This window comes from Carassius gibelio, chromosome A10 (assembly GCF_023724105.1).
Source record: "Carassius gibelio isolate Cgi1373 ecotype wild population from Czech Republic chromosome A10, carGib1.2-hapl.c, whole genome shotgun sequence".
In the NCBI taxonomy this organism is placed as follows: domain Eukaryota; kingdom Metazoa; phylum Chordata; class Actinopteri; order Cypriniformes; family Cyprinidae; genus Carassius; species Carassius gibelio.
This window is the reverse complement of record NC_068380.1, coordinates 6,771,374-6,789,014: the sequence shown is the minus strand read 5'-3', so window position 1 is coordinate 6,789,014 and position 17,641 is coordinate 6,771,374. Positions and strand designations below refer to the sequence as shown.

At 35.1% G+C, this 17,641-nt stretch overlaps 2 protein-coding genes and 1 long non-coding RNA gene across 3 annotated transcripts; 2 read left to right on the top strand and 1 right to left on the bottom strand.

The window, feature by feature from the left end:
- Positions 1–3,548: 3,548 nt before the first annotated feature.
- LOC128020980 (uncharacterized) lies at positions 3,549–9,323 on the bottom strand. Its single transcript, XR_008185452.1, has 4 exons — positions 8,880–9,323; positions 5,514–6,325; positions 4,227–4,963; positions 3,549–3,798 (listed from the first exon to the last, which is right to left on the bottom strand). It is a non-coding gene; the product is annotated as an uncharacterized LOC128020980 (long non-coding RNA).
- LOC128020974 (serpin H1) lies at positions 5,527–8,272 on the top strand. The gene is made up of 4 exons (XM_052607819.1): positions 5,527–6,103; positions 6,185–6,283; positions 7,056–7,288; positions 7,381–8,272. The coding sequence occupies exons 1-4, from the start codon at positions 5,527–5,529 to the stop codon at positions 7,681–7,683; spliced, it is 1,212 nt and encodes a 403-aa protein (XP_052463779.1). The 3' UTR covers positions 7,684–8,272.
- Positions 8,889–16,804, top strand: LOC128020976 (alkaline ceramidase 3-like). The gene is made up of 10 exons (XM_052607821.1): positions 8,889–9,028; positions 11,679–11,789; positions 11,932–11,984; positions 12,173–12,225; positions 12,613–12,694; positions 13,206–13,241; positions 13,537–13,595; positions 14,269–14,370; positions 14,823–14,927; positions 15,008–16,804. Exons 1-10 carry the CDS (start codon positions 8,926–8,928, stop codon positions 15,105–15,107), a joined length of 804 nt encoding a protein of 267 aa, XP_052463781.1. The 5' UTR covers positions 8,889–8,925; the 3' UTR covers positions 15,108–16,804.
- The last annotated feature ends 837 nt before the right edge of the window (positions 16,805–17,641 follow it).

Sequence of the window (17,641 nt, the reverse complement as noted above, 5' to 3'; positions counted from 1 at the left end):
ATACAGTCAAATGTCGAAAACTGATTTTTATATACAAAACTTAAGCATATTTTATAAAATTCCTCCAAACCAAATGACCTGAGATCTGCTATTCACAATATAATTCCATACATCTTTATTTCTCCTTAGATAATTAATAAATACTTTTTCTAATACCTCACTATATATTTTAAGATTTAAGCTTAAAACTAACCAGTGGTGGAAGAAGTACACAAATCAAGTACTTGAGTAAAAGTACAGATACGAATAATAAAATATTACTCCAGTAAAAGTAAAAGTACTCCTTTTTCAATTTTACTCAAGTGAAAGTACAAAAGTACTCAATTTTGTATGTACTTAAGTAAAAAAGTACTGAAAGATAGATGTTTGCAATTTTATATAGGCTAATTTAATTTTATATTAGCACATTTTTTTTTTAATAATCCTACTGCTCAAAATACCTGGGATTTTTTCCAAAATAACCACTATATGGAGTCAAGATATATTTTTGTCGTTGATATGGACTACGCTTACGAGAGTAATGTTCACTGTGAAGCTTACACTGTGATGTACCTGAGAGAAAACAGAGATGATAATCTGATCTTCACCCGTAAGAAAAAAGTATTTTAAAGTTTGTGGTTTTACAGAACACCACAGTTATATATGACAAGATAATAAGGCCTGAAGTTAGGAAGAACATCTTAAGGAAAATATAATTATATTTTCTTAATGATTTTTTTTCCTTCTCAAACCTTGTCTGCGGTGTAAAAACACCCCTGGCCAAACGGGGTGCATCTCTTCCCCTCTTTGATAATTACTGTAGTTACCATGTTCTGAACATCACATCCTTTCTTTTCTCCCCAGATGTAATCTATATATCTATATCTATCTATCTATCTATCTATCTATCTATCTATCTATATATATATATATATATATATATATATATATATATATATATATATATATATATATATATATGAAGAGTTCAGATGCAAAAGCCTCTAAGTGCCATCTGAAATTTTCAGTTGAGTCATTTTACTTTAATGGCAATGTGCAGGTCCTTTTCCAGGCTATTAAAGTGAAATAACTATTATAATTATATATATATAGGTGGTTGAATAAAAATATTTGGACATTATTTATAAAAATTACCTCAAGTTAGCACCAGCAAGCCTGCTAGACATTTAGCATCAGCTACAATATTTACTTATTTTCAGTACTGTTCTGAATAAACATTCATGTCTGTCTAACGTTACTCGTCTAAAAAAAATCTCAAACATGCTCCGAAGTCCCAATCTGAATCAACCGAGTCGCCAACAGGCTCCGAAGTGCCGATCTGAATCAACCTAGTTGCGAACATGCTCCGAAGTCCCAATCTTAATCAACCGAGTCGCGAACAGGCTCCGAAGTGCCGATCTGAATCAACCGAGTCGCGAACAGGCTCCGATGATCTGAATTAACCGAGTCGTGAACATGCTCCGAAGTCCCAATCTGAATCAACCGAGTCGCCAACAGGCTCCGAAGTGCCGATCTGAATCAACCTAGTTGCGAACATGCTCCGAAGTCCCAATCTTAATCAACCGAGTCGCGAACAGGCTCCGAAGTGCCGATCTGAATCAACCGAGTCGCGAACAGGCTCCGATGATCTGAATCAACCGAGTCGCGAACAGGTTCCGAAGTGCCGATCGGTATCAACCGAGTCGCGAACATGCTCCGAGTTGCCGATCTGAATCAACCGAGTCGGGAACATGCTCCGAAGTGCCGATCTGAATCAACCGAGTCGCGAACATGCTCCGAAGTTCCGATCTGAATCAACCGAGTCGCGAACAGGCTCCGAGTTGCCGATCTGAATCAACCGAGTCGCGAACATGCTCCGAAGTGCCGATCTGAATCAACGGAGTCGCGAAAATGCTCCGAAGTCCAGAAGTCCCGATCTGAATCAACCGAGTCGCGAACAGGCTGTGAAGTCCCGATCTGAATCAACCGAGTCGCGAACAGGCTCCGAAGTCCCGATCTGAATCAACCGAGTCGCGAACATGCTCCGAAGAGCCGATCTGAATCAACAGAGTCGCGAACAGGCTCCGAATTGCCGATCTGAAAACTTCGACCAAAGAATGTAAAAAATAATTATATTTCTCTAATAACTCTAACTCTACAACTCAGACTCAGATCACGTATCTAAAAATAAATCGCTATAGTAAAAGAGAGGAGTGAAGTTTCCTACCCTTCTGCTGTGTTTGGTCCTCAAGCGCGTCTGACGCTCCGCGGCGCGTCTCCGCCCCTCACACGCGCGTTTACAGCGCTAAATTAATCATCTTTGCTAATTATTATACATTTACTTCATTGTCAGCTTCAGGTACTTATTATTGTTCAATGAACTGTTTGAAACAAAAAAAGGTTGTATTTCAGTAATAATTCTAAATTATCAAAATAAATATAAAATAAATAATAAAAAATATGATTTTCAGTTACAATAATTAATCCTAAATTCCGACATTAATAACTTACTTTTAGCAACATCAGACGCACGCGCTCGCAATATCTCACGGTTCTTACTTCTGTAGACTCACACTAAACGGTTCATTTGAATCAGTGAGTGGTCGACTCCAGAACAGCTGCAATCGGATCATTCTAATTCGTAAACGAATCGTTTGGTGCGATTCGCGATCCGATTTAAAGGTTTATTTTGAAAAGACTCAGTTCGTTCATGATGAATCAGACACCGCTTCTGCGTGTCGGAGCACGTGATATATTATAGGGAGTAACGATATGTTTTATGAAATGTAGTGAAGTTAAAAGTACGATCTTATGCTTTGGAATGTAGTGAAGTAAAAGTAAAAGTTACTCAAAATAAAACTACTTCAGTAAAGTACAGATACTTGAAAAATGTACTTAAGTACAGTAACGAAGTAAAGCTACTCCGTTACTGTCCACCACTGAAACTAACAGATGAAGATAACAGATTTTAGACTTTTAGATAGCTGAAGCAATGGTTTGACGTTAAAAACATCTTGATGGATTTGTTTCTTAGTACAAATATGCAGCTTTTAACTTCTCAAAATGTTAATTGTTGGAATGGAGTCATCTGGATTACTTGTGGATTATTTGGATGTTTTATCAGCTGTTTGGACTCTCATTCTGACGGCACCCATTCACTGCAGTGGATCCATTGGGGAGCAAGTAATGTCATGCTGAATTTCTTTAAACATTAGGAAATGCTTTTGCAGTGCTGAGGACACTTATATGAAATATTACTGAGATCCCTCCAAGTCTCCTGAGCTTTAACCCTTTAACTGTCACCCGTTCCCGTATATGGAACGCCTACATTTACTTCACCATATAACAATGAAATCTAATCTAATCTTAACAAATTATATATCGTTGGAAAGGTCTAAGACTCCCAAATATATATTTTACCAATGTTTTTGTAAAAAATGATGTAGGAAAAGTAATAGATTAATTTATGACAAGAGTGCACCCTCAAAAATCTACATTATAACAGGAGTTTTGACCTTTGTTTAAAAAAAGACTTTTGCACATTTTAGAAATCATCAGAAATTATTTATCAACTGAAAACTTAAAATCTCAAAATTCATCCTTTAAAACCCATTTTAAAATCAGACATTGCATTACCATGTAAATGGTACATCAATTTCATGTTACAAAACATTTTCATTCATGAATTATAAAAATGTACGTTTGGAACGTCCACTATAAAGTTTATGTTCAAAGTGACAGCCAATTCTAAGCAATAGAATGTTCCAGGATACTTTATGCATTGCAGTGCTTCATGTTTGTACAACAGGATTCCTAGTTCTGTATAAAGAAGAGGAAGATAAAAAGCATTTTAGTTTAGTGCATAAACAATGTCTTATGCACCCAGCTAGACAGATAAAAACTCTGTCCTGTTTTGTCTGCTGTCTTTTTGCAGGCCCAGACATGAACAACTAAAACATGGCACACAGAAGAGAGAGGGTGAAGAGACGGATGGATGGGATGGGAGTGGAAGCAGAACAACCACTTAACCTCTTATTTTTACTGTTACTTTCATAATATACTTCGCATTTTCTGAACAAATTATGAAAATAATGAATAAAATGTAATTTAGAATACCAAGTATTAACACCAGGTTTTAGACTAAATTTGTTTACTTCTTACTAGGAAGTATTTAAATATGATTTGATGTAAATCAGTAAATCTGGTGTCCACATTTCTGAATTACATACACCTTTTTTCAAACTCACCAATTTCCTTGCATGAAAAAGCACTTTAGTTTAGCCATTGTGTGAGCAGGAAATGGGCCAGTTCCTGCTGCCTTTAGGACCTTGAGGAGAAAGTCCAGTTCCTACAGTAACTGGATCTGGGGGAGGTCTCTGAAAAAACGGGAACCATTATAATGCTCCTTTCCCAACTTCTAGAAGTTTCTTTTCCTTACTTATAGGTCTGCATTAAGGATTTGGTGTCCGGGGAAGCTGAAAGATCCAAGAGGCTGCAGAAGTTTTCGGGAGTTCTGAGAGGTGAGTAACAGATGCCAATACAGCTGTGAAAACACATTTTGCATTCCGTCTTCATTAGCAGCATACATTTTTTTGTATTTATCTTATATTGTATTTCAAAAAATAATCCTTGACTTAATTTTTTAAATGTAAAATACATTTTTGTATGAGACTTTTGAACTTTTATAGCTTTACTCAAAGCTGAAAAGATGCTCGTAAGCAGCTAAGTGCTTTGATTAACTGTGTTTGTGTGATGATTAGAAAGGTTTTTATGCACACATCACAGTTCCAAACGTTCTCAATTGTTTCTTCAGGCTCTGACATGTAGGCTTAATAAAAGGTCATTCATTGAGAGGGTGTATTTGCACAACCGAAGGCAACGTTTTGGGCTGTTCACTGGTAGAGGGGTGGTGCAAAGCTGCACAAACAGTCTGATTGAAGTCTGATGATCCCCCAATAGTGTCAGAACGTCCTGCCAGTCCTTCCTGATAACAAATATTGAAAATAATAAATGGTTGAGTATCAAATATGCATATTAGAATGATATCTGAAGGATCATGTAACACTGAAGACTGGAGTAATGATGCTGAAAATACAGCTGTGCAATCAGAAAAATACAATTAATTTTTAAAATGAATTAAAATAGAAATTAGTTTTAATATTATTTCACAATATTACAATATTTTTCATCAAATAAATGCAGCCTTGGTGAGCATTAGAGACTTTCAAGACATGAAAAGAAAAAACAACGTTAAGGATCTCTGATCTTCTGAGAGCTTAGTGAAGTTACAACAGTGAATGTGACAGTTATGTAACATTCCTGCCATAATGTCTGCTGGACTTTCTTAAACATAGCAGGCCGGTCATTAAATACTAATGGAATTTAAAATTACAGCTCTAATATATACTGCCGCTGGTCAGGAACTAAAACACAGTCTCCAGCTCTACAGATAAAGAAAACCATCTCATATTTATGTAAAATAACTTTGAACCACATTGACTAATCTTTTCTACATTTATAGGTTGTAAATTTACCACTTCCAAAATCATGTTGGTGTTAAACGTGGTTCTCTTGTGCCTGCTGTCCACGGTGAGTGCGAACAAGACCCTCAGCAGCCATGCCTCCATCCTGGCTGACAACAGCGCCGATTTGGCCTTCAACCTGTACCAAAACCTGGCAAAAGAGAAGGACATTGAAAACATCCTGATTTCTCCAGTGGTTGTGGCGTCCTCGCTGGGTTTGGTGGCTCTCGGAGGGAAATCCAACACTGCTTCTCAGGTCAAAACCATCCTGAGCGCCACTACAGTGAAGGATGAGCAGCTCCACTCGGGGCTGTCTGAGCTTCTCACCGAGGTCAGCAACTCAACAGCACGCAATGTCACCTGGAAGATCAGCAACCATTTGTATGGGCCCAGCTCTGTGAGCTTCGCCGACGACTTTCTGAAGAGCAGCAGGAAGCATTATAATTACGAGCACTCCCAAATAAATTTCCGTGACAAGCGCAGTGCGGTGAAAGCAATCAATGAATGGGTTTCGAAGTCCACCGACGGCAAGCTGCCCGAGGTGACCAAAGATGTGGAGAAGACAGATGGAGCCATGATCATCAATGCCATGCTTTATAAACGTAAGTCTTGATTATCATTAGAATGAGAAGCAATTTGTAGATTCATTAACTAATAAGGTGTTTTCTCTGTTTTCTCTCCAGCACACTGGGATGAGCAGTTTCATCATAAGATGGTGGATAATCGTGTGTTTTTAGTGCATCGCTCCTACTCCGTCTCTTTACCCATGATGCATCGCACAGGTGAGGCAGAGGTTAATCAGATACGAGATCCTGATCCTGATCCTGAAACACAGAATGAAGTGTAACTTAGTGGTTAAAAGTAAATTGTGGGGAATTTTTCATTACGAAATATTTTTTCGGGCAATACTAGTGTTGATGTTTACAAAAATTTGGTTTTCATTATTAAAGTTTATTTATGTAAAATATTGTTTAATTTTTCACTGGCATATTGTTTAATATGTATCATATTGTTTAATTTTATTCAGTGCATTTAATTAAACAAAAATATTTTAGATCACAAAATTATGCAACAGTGTAAAATTAAACTAAGAATTGAAATATCTGATTTAATTATCATTTTGTATTAAGTATATAAATTAGATTTTGTTTCAAAATATCCCTTAAATTTAGTCATGTTATATTCTTTCATTTTAAAGAATAAATTTATGTTTAACTTAAAGAATATATTAAATGAACATATAGTAATTTCAGTCAACATAAATGACAGTAATTTGGATTATAGAAGTTACATATTTAAAAAAAGGTATATTTTGTTATATATTTTTATAACATATAAAATGTTTTTACAATTAATCTATTAAATATTTAGTTAAATGTAAAAAATACATTTGTTAACATTTTTGTCAGTGCATTAAAAAAAAGTGTTCAAAACTCACTTAACTGCTATCATTTAACAGCTGTTTAAAAAAAAAAAAAACAAAAAAAAAAGTATTTCCAGGCTTCCTTCATTTGCCCTTACATGTTTACGTCATATATTCATGCTGTCTTTCAGGCATTTATGGCTTCTTTGATGACACAACCAACAACCTTTTACTTCTGGACATGCCACTGGCCCATAAGATGTCGTCTATAGTGTTTATCATGCCGTACCATGTAGAATCCCTGGAGAGAGTGGAGAAACTGCTGACACGCCAACAACTGAACACCTGGATCAGTAAAATGGAACAGAGAGCGGTTGCGGTGTCTCTGCCAAAGGTCAGCGTGGAGGTCAGCCACGACCTACAGGTACGGCTAGTCTGCAGTTTCAGCAAGCTGTTATATTAGTATCAACTCACCTGTGATTTCAATTGCTAATATAATGCCACATTTTCTTGCAGAAACATCTCACTGAACTGGGTCTGACTGAAGCTGTGGACAAGGCCAAAGCTGATCTGTCCAACATCTCAGGGAAGAAGGACCTCTATCTGTCCAACGTGTTTCATGCCTCCGCCATGGAGTGGGACACTGAGGGAAATCCACCCGATACTAGCATCTATGGTACCGACAAGCTTAAGAACCCCAAACTCTTCTACGCTGACCATCCCTTCATCTTCCTGGTGAAGGACAAGAAGACAAACTCCATTCTTTTCATGGGCAGGCTTGTCCGACCAAAGGGTGATAAAATGAGGGATGAATTGTAATTTGTTCATTTAAATGTGATTGTACCTGGTTAATGAGTCTGTGTGGAGATGGTACACCTGAGTTCGTTCCATTAGATCTGCGGACAACCATGTGCTATATGTTACGTTTACTTTGAAAATTGACATTTAGGTGCCTCATAATGTTTTTTGTTATAAAAAAATGCAAGTGTACTTGACAAAGTATCGTAAATTCACATCTAAATCGGTTTCTGAGAAGTGCAGCATGCTTATATTAAGTATGATCTCCATGAAATTTGCTATAAATCCACACAAACTGCATTTTTGCTCAGGGGTTTATCTGTTTTTCTTTGGGTTTCGATTGCTGGAGTGCAAAAGTCACTATGCTGAGAGTTTGATTTCTGAACAAACCTGTGGATTTTGTTTCACAAGGTGCCTGCGAGTTCACCACGCCATGCTGAAACATTCCACTCAGAAGTCCACACTTGTGTCTGCACTAAATACTGTATCTGCACTAGACAGCATGTGATATGAGCCCACGTCTACGCTTGTATTCGCATTGTCATTGTCCCAAAACACAGTTAGTTTGTTCCTTGTTTTTTCAATAAAATCAGCATCACTGAGAATTAAACTGTTTCTGGAGTTTCTGTATAAAAACACAAAGCTCTGGCGACATCTAGCGTGATTCGGTGGAACGACATAAATGTTTACTGCACGTGAACAAAGACTACAGAAAAACGGCAACAATCACTGTAATCTTGATTTATCTGATTAGAAAAATACAGAAAACCTTTTCACTCTCACATGTTAACTCTATCATCTGATTGTACGAGAATGTGTAAAACTGCATACCAGTAAGTTTTACCTTCAACCCACAAAAAAATTATGGATTTTGTGATTTTAAAAAAAGCTGCCCTGTGAGTAAAAGCTGAAAAAACCCCCCAGTAATTGTCTACTTTCAAGGAAACCAGGTAAATAATCCCATTATAATATCAATTTTCAAGGAAAATAGCTAAAATTTCACATGTGATATTGATATATTTCTTCTAAATTATTTGAACAACAACAACAACAAATATATATATATTTATGGCAAAATAAAATTGAATGGCCAGTATGTATTTTCTCAGTGTAAGGTAAAATGGTAGTTTTGGATATTGTATGATATGTCAATAGTAGCTACATGTACGTTGGGAATGTCATTATACTTTGATTTATACTGTGACTGAATCCGTTACCGTACAAGCGAGTGAGGCGACTCCTCCCTCTTATGTCTCTCTCATCATGGCTCCGGCGGCGGACAGGACGGGCTACTGGGGAACACCGACCTCAACTCTCGACTGGTGCGAGGAGAATTATGTGGTCTCGTATTATATCGCAGAATTCTGTAAGTACGTTTGAACGGTGGCCTTATGCTCGGGACACTCGGTTCATGGTAAATACAGATGTTAAACGGGAGAGGTCAGGTGGGAGTATCGCCGAATCCTACTATGAGAAGACGTGATGCTTAATATTAATGAGGCAATCCTTCGTTATTGGACGGTTGCGGTTTATCGTCAGCATATCCTAATTAATATTGATTAGCCAGGTCTGTTCCATTGGAAGGTGTCGAAGCAACGTCAAAACTACTAAATTAATATTAAAATGGAAAGCTTTGTTCATAGAAAAGATACGAAGCAACGTCAGCCTGACCTAATTAAAATTCATAAGCATTTGTCGTAGTAGGATTCGTAACTTGACAGTTGACAGCCGAGGCCAGCGACCCTACGTCCGCATTGAACTATTGTATCATAAGCTCAATAACAAATAAGAAAAATCACACAAATGACCGTAAAGAGAATCAATGAAACCCAGTGTGTGTCAATATATGGGCAAGAGCTCCTGCCGACGATACTGGTTTTCAGTGAAATGAAAGAGTGAACAGAAAACGTTCTTTATTTACCATCATCACGTTGATGTTTTCTTGTGTTAAGCGTTCTTTTATTTGCTTTAATTGACAGGGACATTGTAGCCTACATTAATAAAACATTCTTGTAAATGTACCAGAATTACCCAAATGCTATTTTACATCCGTTATTATAAAATGACTATAAGGATTGTCTGAAAATGTGAACTAGGATTTAAAGCTGCTAGAATTTAGCTCAGGAAGTTCAACGTAGTTATGAAGAACTATATAACCAGCAACATAACTTGTACTGTAAATATGCATACCAGGTTTATTAGTGAAGTTTTATATATGATAATACTACTCATACTAACTATAATACTAGAGTAATTGCATGGAGTTTCGTTGGTCCCTGCTGACAGAAAAACAGACTAAGTTTGCTGGTCTTAGCTGGTAGGCTACTGTTGGTCTGATTGACTGAAAAGTACACAAATAATAATAAATGTAAACAACAATCTAAGTAAAAAATGAAAAATGCAACAATTGTCCAATATTCAAAGAAAAACAACTGAATAATTAAACCACAATCCCAATATTAAAGGAGAAACAGCTATATCCCATATCCCGAATAATTTTTTTTTGATATTAGCAAAATATTTTAACAAATAAATTACAAAAATAATGCAAAATATATATGCTGATTATATACCATAAATATGAAAGTATGGAAGGACACCGTGTACAGAGCCATTACATCTCTATGTTGTTTGCTGAAGTAGGTTTCCGATAAGTTGGTCAAAGGGCGCAGATTGTGACCGTAAACCCAATCAAACATTTATAATAAGAGAGCTTGAATTCCCTCTGTAATTTCATGTGAGGATTTAGGATAGTGGTTTTTTTTATTTAAGAATGTAATAATTTGACAACATAAATTACACAGTCATATTTCAAACATGAGTTTAATCGCTGCTAGAACCAACAGGAATTTCAGTGCCATTTGAGATCATGAGGGGCCTTAGGTGTCCAGCGGGAACCTGTTGCCTTGTGAGGGAATGTGCCATGTTCAGTATGATGAGCCATATATACAAAGAGTGAAACAATAGGACTGTACACACCATGTTAGGTCTTTCTAACATAGGGTTAGTTTTCTTGGACTCGGCAAAGAGGCACAATAGCAGTCTGATGGCTGCTGGTTGTGCTAAGAAGACAGTTTGGATGAAGTTCACTCATCTATTGTTGATAACCATTCAAGTGGAAATTCAGTGCAGTTTTTTACTACTATCATTAATAGAATAACTCAAATATGGCTTAAAGTTCACCCAAAAAATTGCTGAAAATGTTTGCACCCTCAGGCCATCCAGGATGTAGATTAATATGTTTCTTCATATCTGGATAAATTTAGCATTACATTATTTGCTCACCACTGGATCCTCTGCAGTGAATGGGCGCCGTCAGAATCAGAGTCCAAACTGATAAAAACATCACAGTAATTCACAAGTAATCCACATGACTCCACAGTCTATTAATGAATTTCTTAATGCTGTGTGTTTGTAAAAAACAAATGCATCATTAAGGCGTTAACTTTAAACTGTCGCTCTTGGCAATAATATGAGTCCATAATCCATAATTCAGTGTAAAAGCCCTATTGTCCCCGCACATCAAAATCCTCCATCATATATGTTTAGGACTATTTTCACTTGTAACGGTGCATGATCTGTGCAAATTTCTCTTGTGATTAAGAAGAGAAGACGTTTTCATTGGAGAAAGCATTATTGATAGAGGACTCATATTCTACCCGGAAGCAACAGTTTGATGTTAAAAACATCTTAATGATGACTGTGTTTATTACGACCATGCAGCTTTTCACCTCACAAGATGTTAATTGTTGGACTGGAGTGGTGTGGATTACTTGTGGATTATTGTGATGTTTTTATCAATCTCATTCTGACGGCACCCATTTACTGCTGAGGATCCACTGGTGAGCAAGTGATGGAATTATACATTTTTGATACATCAATGTGCTTTGATGATGAAACAAACTCATCTCTACATCTTGGATTGATGAGATCATTTTCATTTAATCTTTGGGTGAAATATCCCCTTAATGTTTAAATTAATTAAAATGAAAACACTGTTTCTTTGCATTCTTCAGGGAATACTGTCAGTAACCTGATAATGATCCTACCTCCCATTTATGGGGCCATTCAGACGTGTAAAGAAGGTTTGGAAGTACGCTATGTGTGGTCCTTTTTAGGACTTGCTGGTACGTATCCTTCACATGATTTTATTTAAACACAAACCTAATTTTTTTATGGAGTGACCTGTCACCAAGTTATTAAGACTATTTCCTAAACAAATGGAGATAAAATGTACTGTTTTTTATATTGTCTCTCTTCTCTGTACAGCCGTAGGAATTGGTTCATGGTGCTTCCACATGACACTACAGTATGAAATGCAGGTACACTTGTCTTCTCTTCAGCCTTTCAAAGTGTGCATCTTGTTCCCAGGCACATGAAAAGCTTATTTTCATTTTCATTCTCATAGCCACAAAGCTGCTTCTCTAACGAAACATCCCAAAAGCAATAGCACTAATTCACATTTGACACAAAATGCGCTGTCAATCTCTGGAATGTCTTTTGCTTTTAGTTACTGGATGAGCTGCCAATGATCTACAGCTGCTGCATCTTTGTCTACTGTCTGTAAGTTGACATTTCTTAAACCTGCAAAGTCACACTGGCTGACTTCAACTTTGACCTCTGAACACTCAACATAAGCTTAATGCGTCATGGATTTGATTATAAATACAGTAAAAAGTGACATTTTGTTACATTTATTATCTTATTTGAAAGATGTTTTGTTCATAACTTATAAATGTCTTTACTGTTGCTTTTGATCAATTCAATGTATCCTTGTCGAATAAAATATTAATTTCTTTCTTTAAAAAATTCAAAATAAAAATCCCTGACCTCAAACTTTTGAATGGTAATGCATGATTGTAAGTAATTTACTCTGGATGATTTTTCCTCAGACCATTTATTTAAAAAAAAATTTGTGACTGATCTGAATGCATATCTCACATATTACAGATATGAATGCTTCAAGCAAGAGCGTGCTGTTAACTATTTGTCAATTACACTTTTGCTGACCTTCAGTATTATCGTTAGCGTGGTAAGTTTTTTCTTTGCTGTCCTAAATTTTCTAGAAAATATACAGTTGGACACAAGAGTTTCTACTGTTTTATTTTTCTAATTTAGTACAAACCTTTTCATTTCAAATAAAATAATCAACATAAGTTGAAATTGAAATAAAAACCTAAATGATTTAAAAATAAAGTATTAATATTTCTTAATATTGCATCCATATGTTCCATATTATAAAGAATGATTTATGATTGTTATTTATTCTTTATCTGGATCCCCATTATATACCATAAAGTGGCAACGGCACTATGCATAGATATTTAAAAATCAAAATAACAATGGAAAAATAGTGACTTATTTCCGCTTTTTCATATTACACTTTCATCGTTTTCATTGTTCATCCTTGTTTTAAATGAATAAAATCCCAGATTTTCACTGCATTTTCAGACCCCACTGTTTATGTACTGTATATATTATTGATATTTTTTGCTATTTCTTTTCTCCATGCTCAGAAAGTGCACTTAATTTGTCTTTTGTAGGTTTACCTGATATGGAAGGAGCCTGTGTTTCATCAGGTGAGGTCTAACTGAACATTAAGAACATTTAATGCTGCATTAAGAGCTTTTCTAATTTGGTTTGTCAGGTGTCAGTATTTGTTGTCTGTTTCTATTGTTTAAGGGCATGACAGTAGGTTGTGTATCCATTCACACTCAGGGTATTGAAATGTATAATTGCTCTTATTTCTATGTTTAACACAGCAGGCACAACACTTTTATGTAAAGCTCAGTGAAAACAATTCACAATTCAAACAGAAATATGGTTTACATAACAGATGGTACTCAATGTTAAAAGTTTTATTATTTCCCCCAGGTCATGTACGCTGCGCTTGTGGCTTTCTTGGTGATTCGCTCCGTTTTCATAGTCACATGGTGAGTGAATGAATCCTTATCATTTCCAAATCTGTATTCACTGCATTAAAACACATTTTACTTTCTATAATGTGACATATTTCCAAGTCAAAAACAATGCTACTTTATTATAGTAGCCTTGAATGCAGAAGTATTTTTCTCTAGGAAAATTATTTATTAAAGAGTTGTCAGCTATGAACCAAACCAACCAGCTACGAGGTGTATCACAAATTAAGAAAATGGATAAAAAAAGTACAAGACTGTGTGCTGAACAGCTTTAATGAAAGAATGAAATACAATCCCACTAAACACACAGAGAAGGATTTGTGTGCAGAGTTATGTGTAATATAGTTTTTCTCTATTACATTAGCTGTTAAACACAATTATAAAAAATTTTTATATTTGAAATACCACTGATTAACAAGCTTGTATCTTACAGCAAGTCTGTCTATCATTCAAAATCAATTCCCCTATGGAGAAAATGAATGGGATTTTATGTCCAGAACCCAACTGTTGCACTTTATTGATTGTATTGAGAAAAGTGGATGTTCTGTTCCAGAATGTAGCCAGATCTTAATACGAGTTTGCTAAAACAATGTGTGTAATAAAACATATTATGGATAATGTTTTAATCTGTGTCACTGTGTATTATGCAGTTAAATAAGTGCATTAACTTCTTGTGTGTGCTTTGCAGGGTATATCCGTGGCTCAGAGCCCTCGGCTTTACATCATTAAGTGTCTTCCTGTTGGGATTCGTATTATGGAACATTGATAATATCTTTTGTGACTCTCTAAGGTAGATTTACACTTCCATTACATTACATTTATGTATTTAGCATCATTTTAATTTTAGTCAACAAAATTAAGATTTTAGTTTACTAGTGCAAAATTAAATTCAATATTGAATTCAATATTGAAATATTTATAAATTAATTTTGCAAATATTTACGAAAAGAAATAAAAATGCAGAGTTGTTAAATGTTAAAATATTTATTTATATTTAAAATATGCATGAATGAATAAAGATTTTTCAGTTTTACTGAAATTGCATGTAATTTTAGTGAACAAAATTCATTTTAGTAAGAAAGCATTTTGAAAGGTTTTGTCTATTAATACAACTTAGAACATTATTTAGATCTGTTGTGCTCTTGAGTTGTGTTCTGTGGTTGACCAAGCAAAATGAGAGCAGATGAAATAATATGAAAACCTGAAGAGGTCATTAATTGTTTGTCGCTGTGTTTGGTTCAGAGCAACACGGCAGAGGCTGCCCCCTGTGGTCGGAGCAGTTACGCAGCTTCATGCCTGGTGGCACATTCTAACAGGCCTGGGTTCATATTTACACATTCTCCTCAGGTACATTACTATGAAGAGTTGATTTAATGGATGATGCATGTAAATATGCTCATTATTAATTTTATTTCTTTTTGCCATAGCCTTCAGATTCGTTCAACCTACCTCAAGCGCAAACCAAAAGTGAAGTTTTTATGTGGCGTATGGCCGATGCTGCACATTGAATCTCAGAAGGCAAGTTGAAAACGACCTGAGAAGAGGAAGATGGACCAATCACAGACCTCAGACAGACAGAGGTCCAGCCAGTGAGCTTCAGTGGGAGCAGGAAGTGACGAACGGTTGTCGGTTTTGTTCCCCCGTTCCTGTGTTCCCCTTTCCACTCCGTTTGCCAAGTGCATTACTGAGAAAGCTGCCAAAAGATGGAAAGCTTTTGTCATTGTTATAGGTTAGATGAGCGGTTTGTGATTTTGCACACTATAATATGTATTAAAAAATATTCTTTAAATCTGAGGGTCTAATAAGCGAGAAAGGAGCGGACAAAACTAGGATTTGATTCTGGCCAGTATTTCTTTGTTGCCTTCATGAGGGAAACTAATATAGCTTGGATCATATCTAGTCAGACTGGTCGTCTTATATGTTGTACTTGAATTTAATGTACCTAACCTGAGATTATGTTATGTTTTTTACTTATCCCAACATTTTTAGAGATTGTGAATATCAAATTAAACAGATCAGAAAAACGATTACGTTTTAATAAATTGGGAGTAAAGAATGATCTTTTTCATCCTGAAGATGAGGATGAGAAATTGCTGTTATATGTTTTACTGTAATAATGGTCATTAAGCCACTCACTTATGAATCAGCGTTCTTGAACAAATTGTTCAATTAATGATTCAGCGACTCACTCCTCACGACTGTTTTTTAACGAATCACTTACAGGACCGACTTAAAACTATTGATTCAAGGACACTGTTGTATAAAAATAAATATTTAAGCATGATTTTTGCAATTCAACCATTTCAAGCCTCTCATGTCACCAGTATGTAATTGAATTGATTTCATTTATTTTCATTTTTGGTAAACTAATTATGAATAGAGTGTTAACATGAACATTTTGAAGGAGTTATTATGAGTGCTAATTACATTGAGCTGAGATAAGATATAAAAATGCTGTTACTCAGTCTGATTGAAATCAAATAAAAACCTACTATCATTAGTAGGCTAAATGAATGTCTCATAAGCTAGATAGGCCTATCTATTATGCTCTCTATTGTTAATTAAAATTGACTACTTTAACTGCTACAGACAGCGCTCGCGATCAGAAAAACAACAGTGAAATGGGGTTATGTGTGAAGACATGTTAGCTATTAATATCGATTCATTATTTGGTTTATGTATTATGCTTATAGTTAATGGTTCACCTAGAACACATTCATCTCTACGTGAAGCACAGTTGATAAAAAGAAAATCTCACATAATCCGTTGAGGCGTGAGGCACAGTGTTCCCGTAAAGTCTTGTTTGTATCATTGAGGGTGCCTTAGATTAAACTGTAGTTTGTTCCTTGTTGCCTTGATTTCCATTATATTAAATATATGGTGTCACACATCTAATGATACGAATAAAAGTAAGAGGTCAGTATTTTCTCTTAGTGTACAGTATAAATGAACTAACAACAGCAAAAATACTGGCGCTGTCACTGCATGCATTATATTGCCTAAATCCACTGACTCAGTTCTTTAGATAATAGGCAATACATTTTTGGACCTCTAATCATGCTTAATGACTGAAATTATGAGTTATAATAATGGAATATTGTGACTAACCCTCCCAGCATTGTCCTGTAAAAGCTGTTTAATGATGGATGTGTGTTTTTTTTGTGTGTTTAGTGTGTGACTTGTAAAGATTTGTTGCCAAAACATTAAACATTGTTTTGATTGATTGTAGTTTGCTTGTACTTGTACGTACTACTAATATGATTCATGTCTGTAGCAAAATGTTTTTTTATATAGGCCTACACAACATTCATATTTTTTAACTATTATGTTGGAACATATGGACATGTCGACAGTATTTATAAACAGCTTTAGAAAACAAAAATGTGTAAGTTAAAATCTAAAATGAGTTAAATATATATATATATATATATATATATATATATATATATATATATATATATATATATAAGTTTGAGGTTTTCAGTTTTAACTAATCTGAAGCAGTTAAAATGTTTTGAAGGCAAAATAGTCTATCAGAAAAGTAGATTTTTTTTAATAATAATTATTATTATTAAGTCAAAATACACAAAATATAGTTTTAATGACAAAAATATTTACAAATTTAATTGCATGCAAGAATTTTACTGTAAAAAGTAACTTTTTTTTTTGGATAAGTTGGCTGAAATGACAATTTTATCAATTTTTTTTAACTTTTTAAATAATCAGAAATAATTATGTCATCATGACCAGGCGTAACAATTTTAAGGAGTAAAATATGTTTCTTCTAAAAATGAAATTCTGAATAAGTTACTGTATTTAGCACAAATAAAAAAAATAGGTATAGTAAGGAAATGCAATTCATCAGGAACCTTAAACCTTTGCCCAAGTTACAGACATAATATCTGCTTTTATGGCACTGATTAATGATGTTATAAACTTGAATGTTTCATATTGAATTCTGATAATGTGTTTTAATGAAACAGGTACACTAATTATAGTGTAAAAGTCAAATGGCCGTAAAGATTTTTATGATGATGCTTTCACATTCCTGCACAAAGTGT

Excerpts from the sequence above, each read along its gene's own strand:
- LOC128020974 (XM_052607819.1), top strand. The coding sequence starts at position 5,527 with ATGTTGGTGTTAAACGTGGTTCTCTTGTGCCTGCTGTCCACGGTGAGT. Across the intron at positions 6,104-6,184 it reads CAATGCCATGCTTTATAAAC|CACACTGGGATGAGCAGTTT; the intron begins GTAAGTCTTGAT and ends TTTTCTCTCCAG. Across the intron at positions 7,289-7,380 it reads AGGTCAGCCACGACCTACAG|AAACATCTCACTGAACTGGG; the intron begins GTACGGCTAGTC and ends ATTTTCTTGCAG.
- LOC128020976 (XM_052607821.1), top strand. The coding sequence starts at position 8,926 with ATGGCTCCGGCGGCGGACAGGACGGGCTACTGGGGAACACCGACCTCA. Across the intron at positions 11,790-11,931 it reads GTCCTTTTTAGGACTTGCTG|CCGTAGGAATTGGTTCATGG; the intron begins GTACGTATCCTT and ends TTCTCTGTACAG. Across the intron at positions 11,985-12,172 it reads CACTACAGTATGAAATGCAG|TTACTGGATGAGCTGCCAAT; the intron begins GTACACTTGTCT and ends TTTTGCTTTTAG.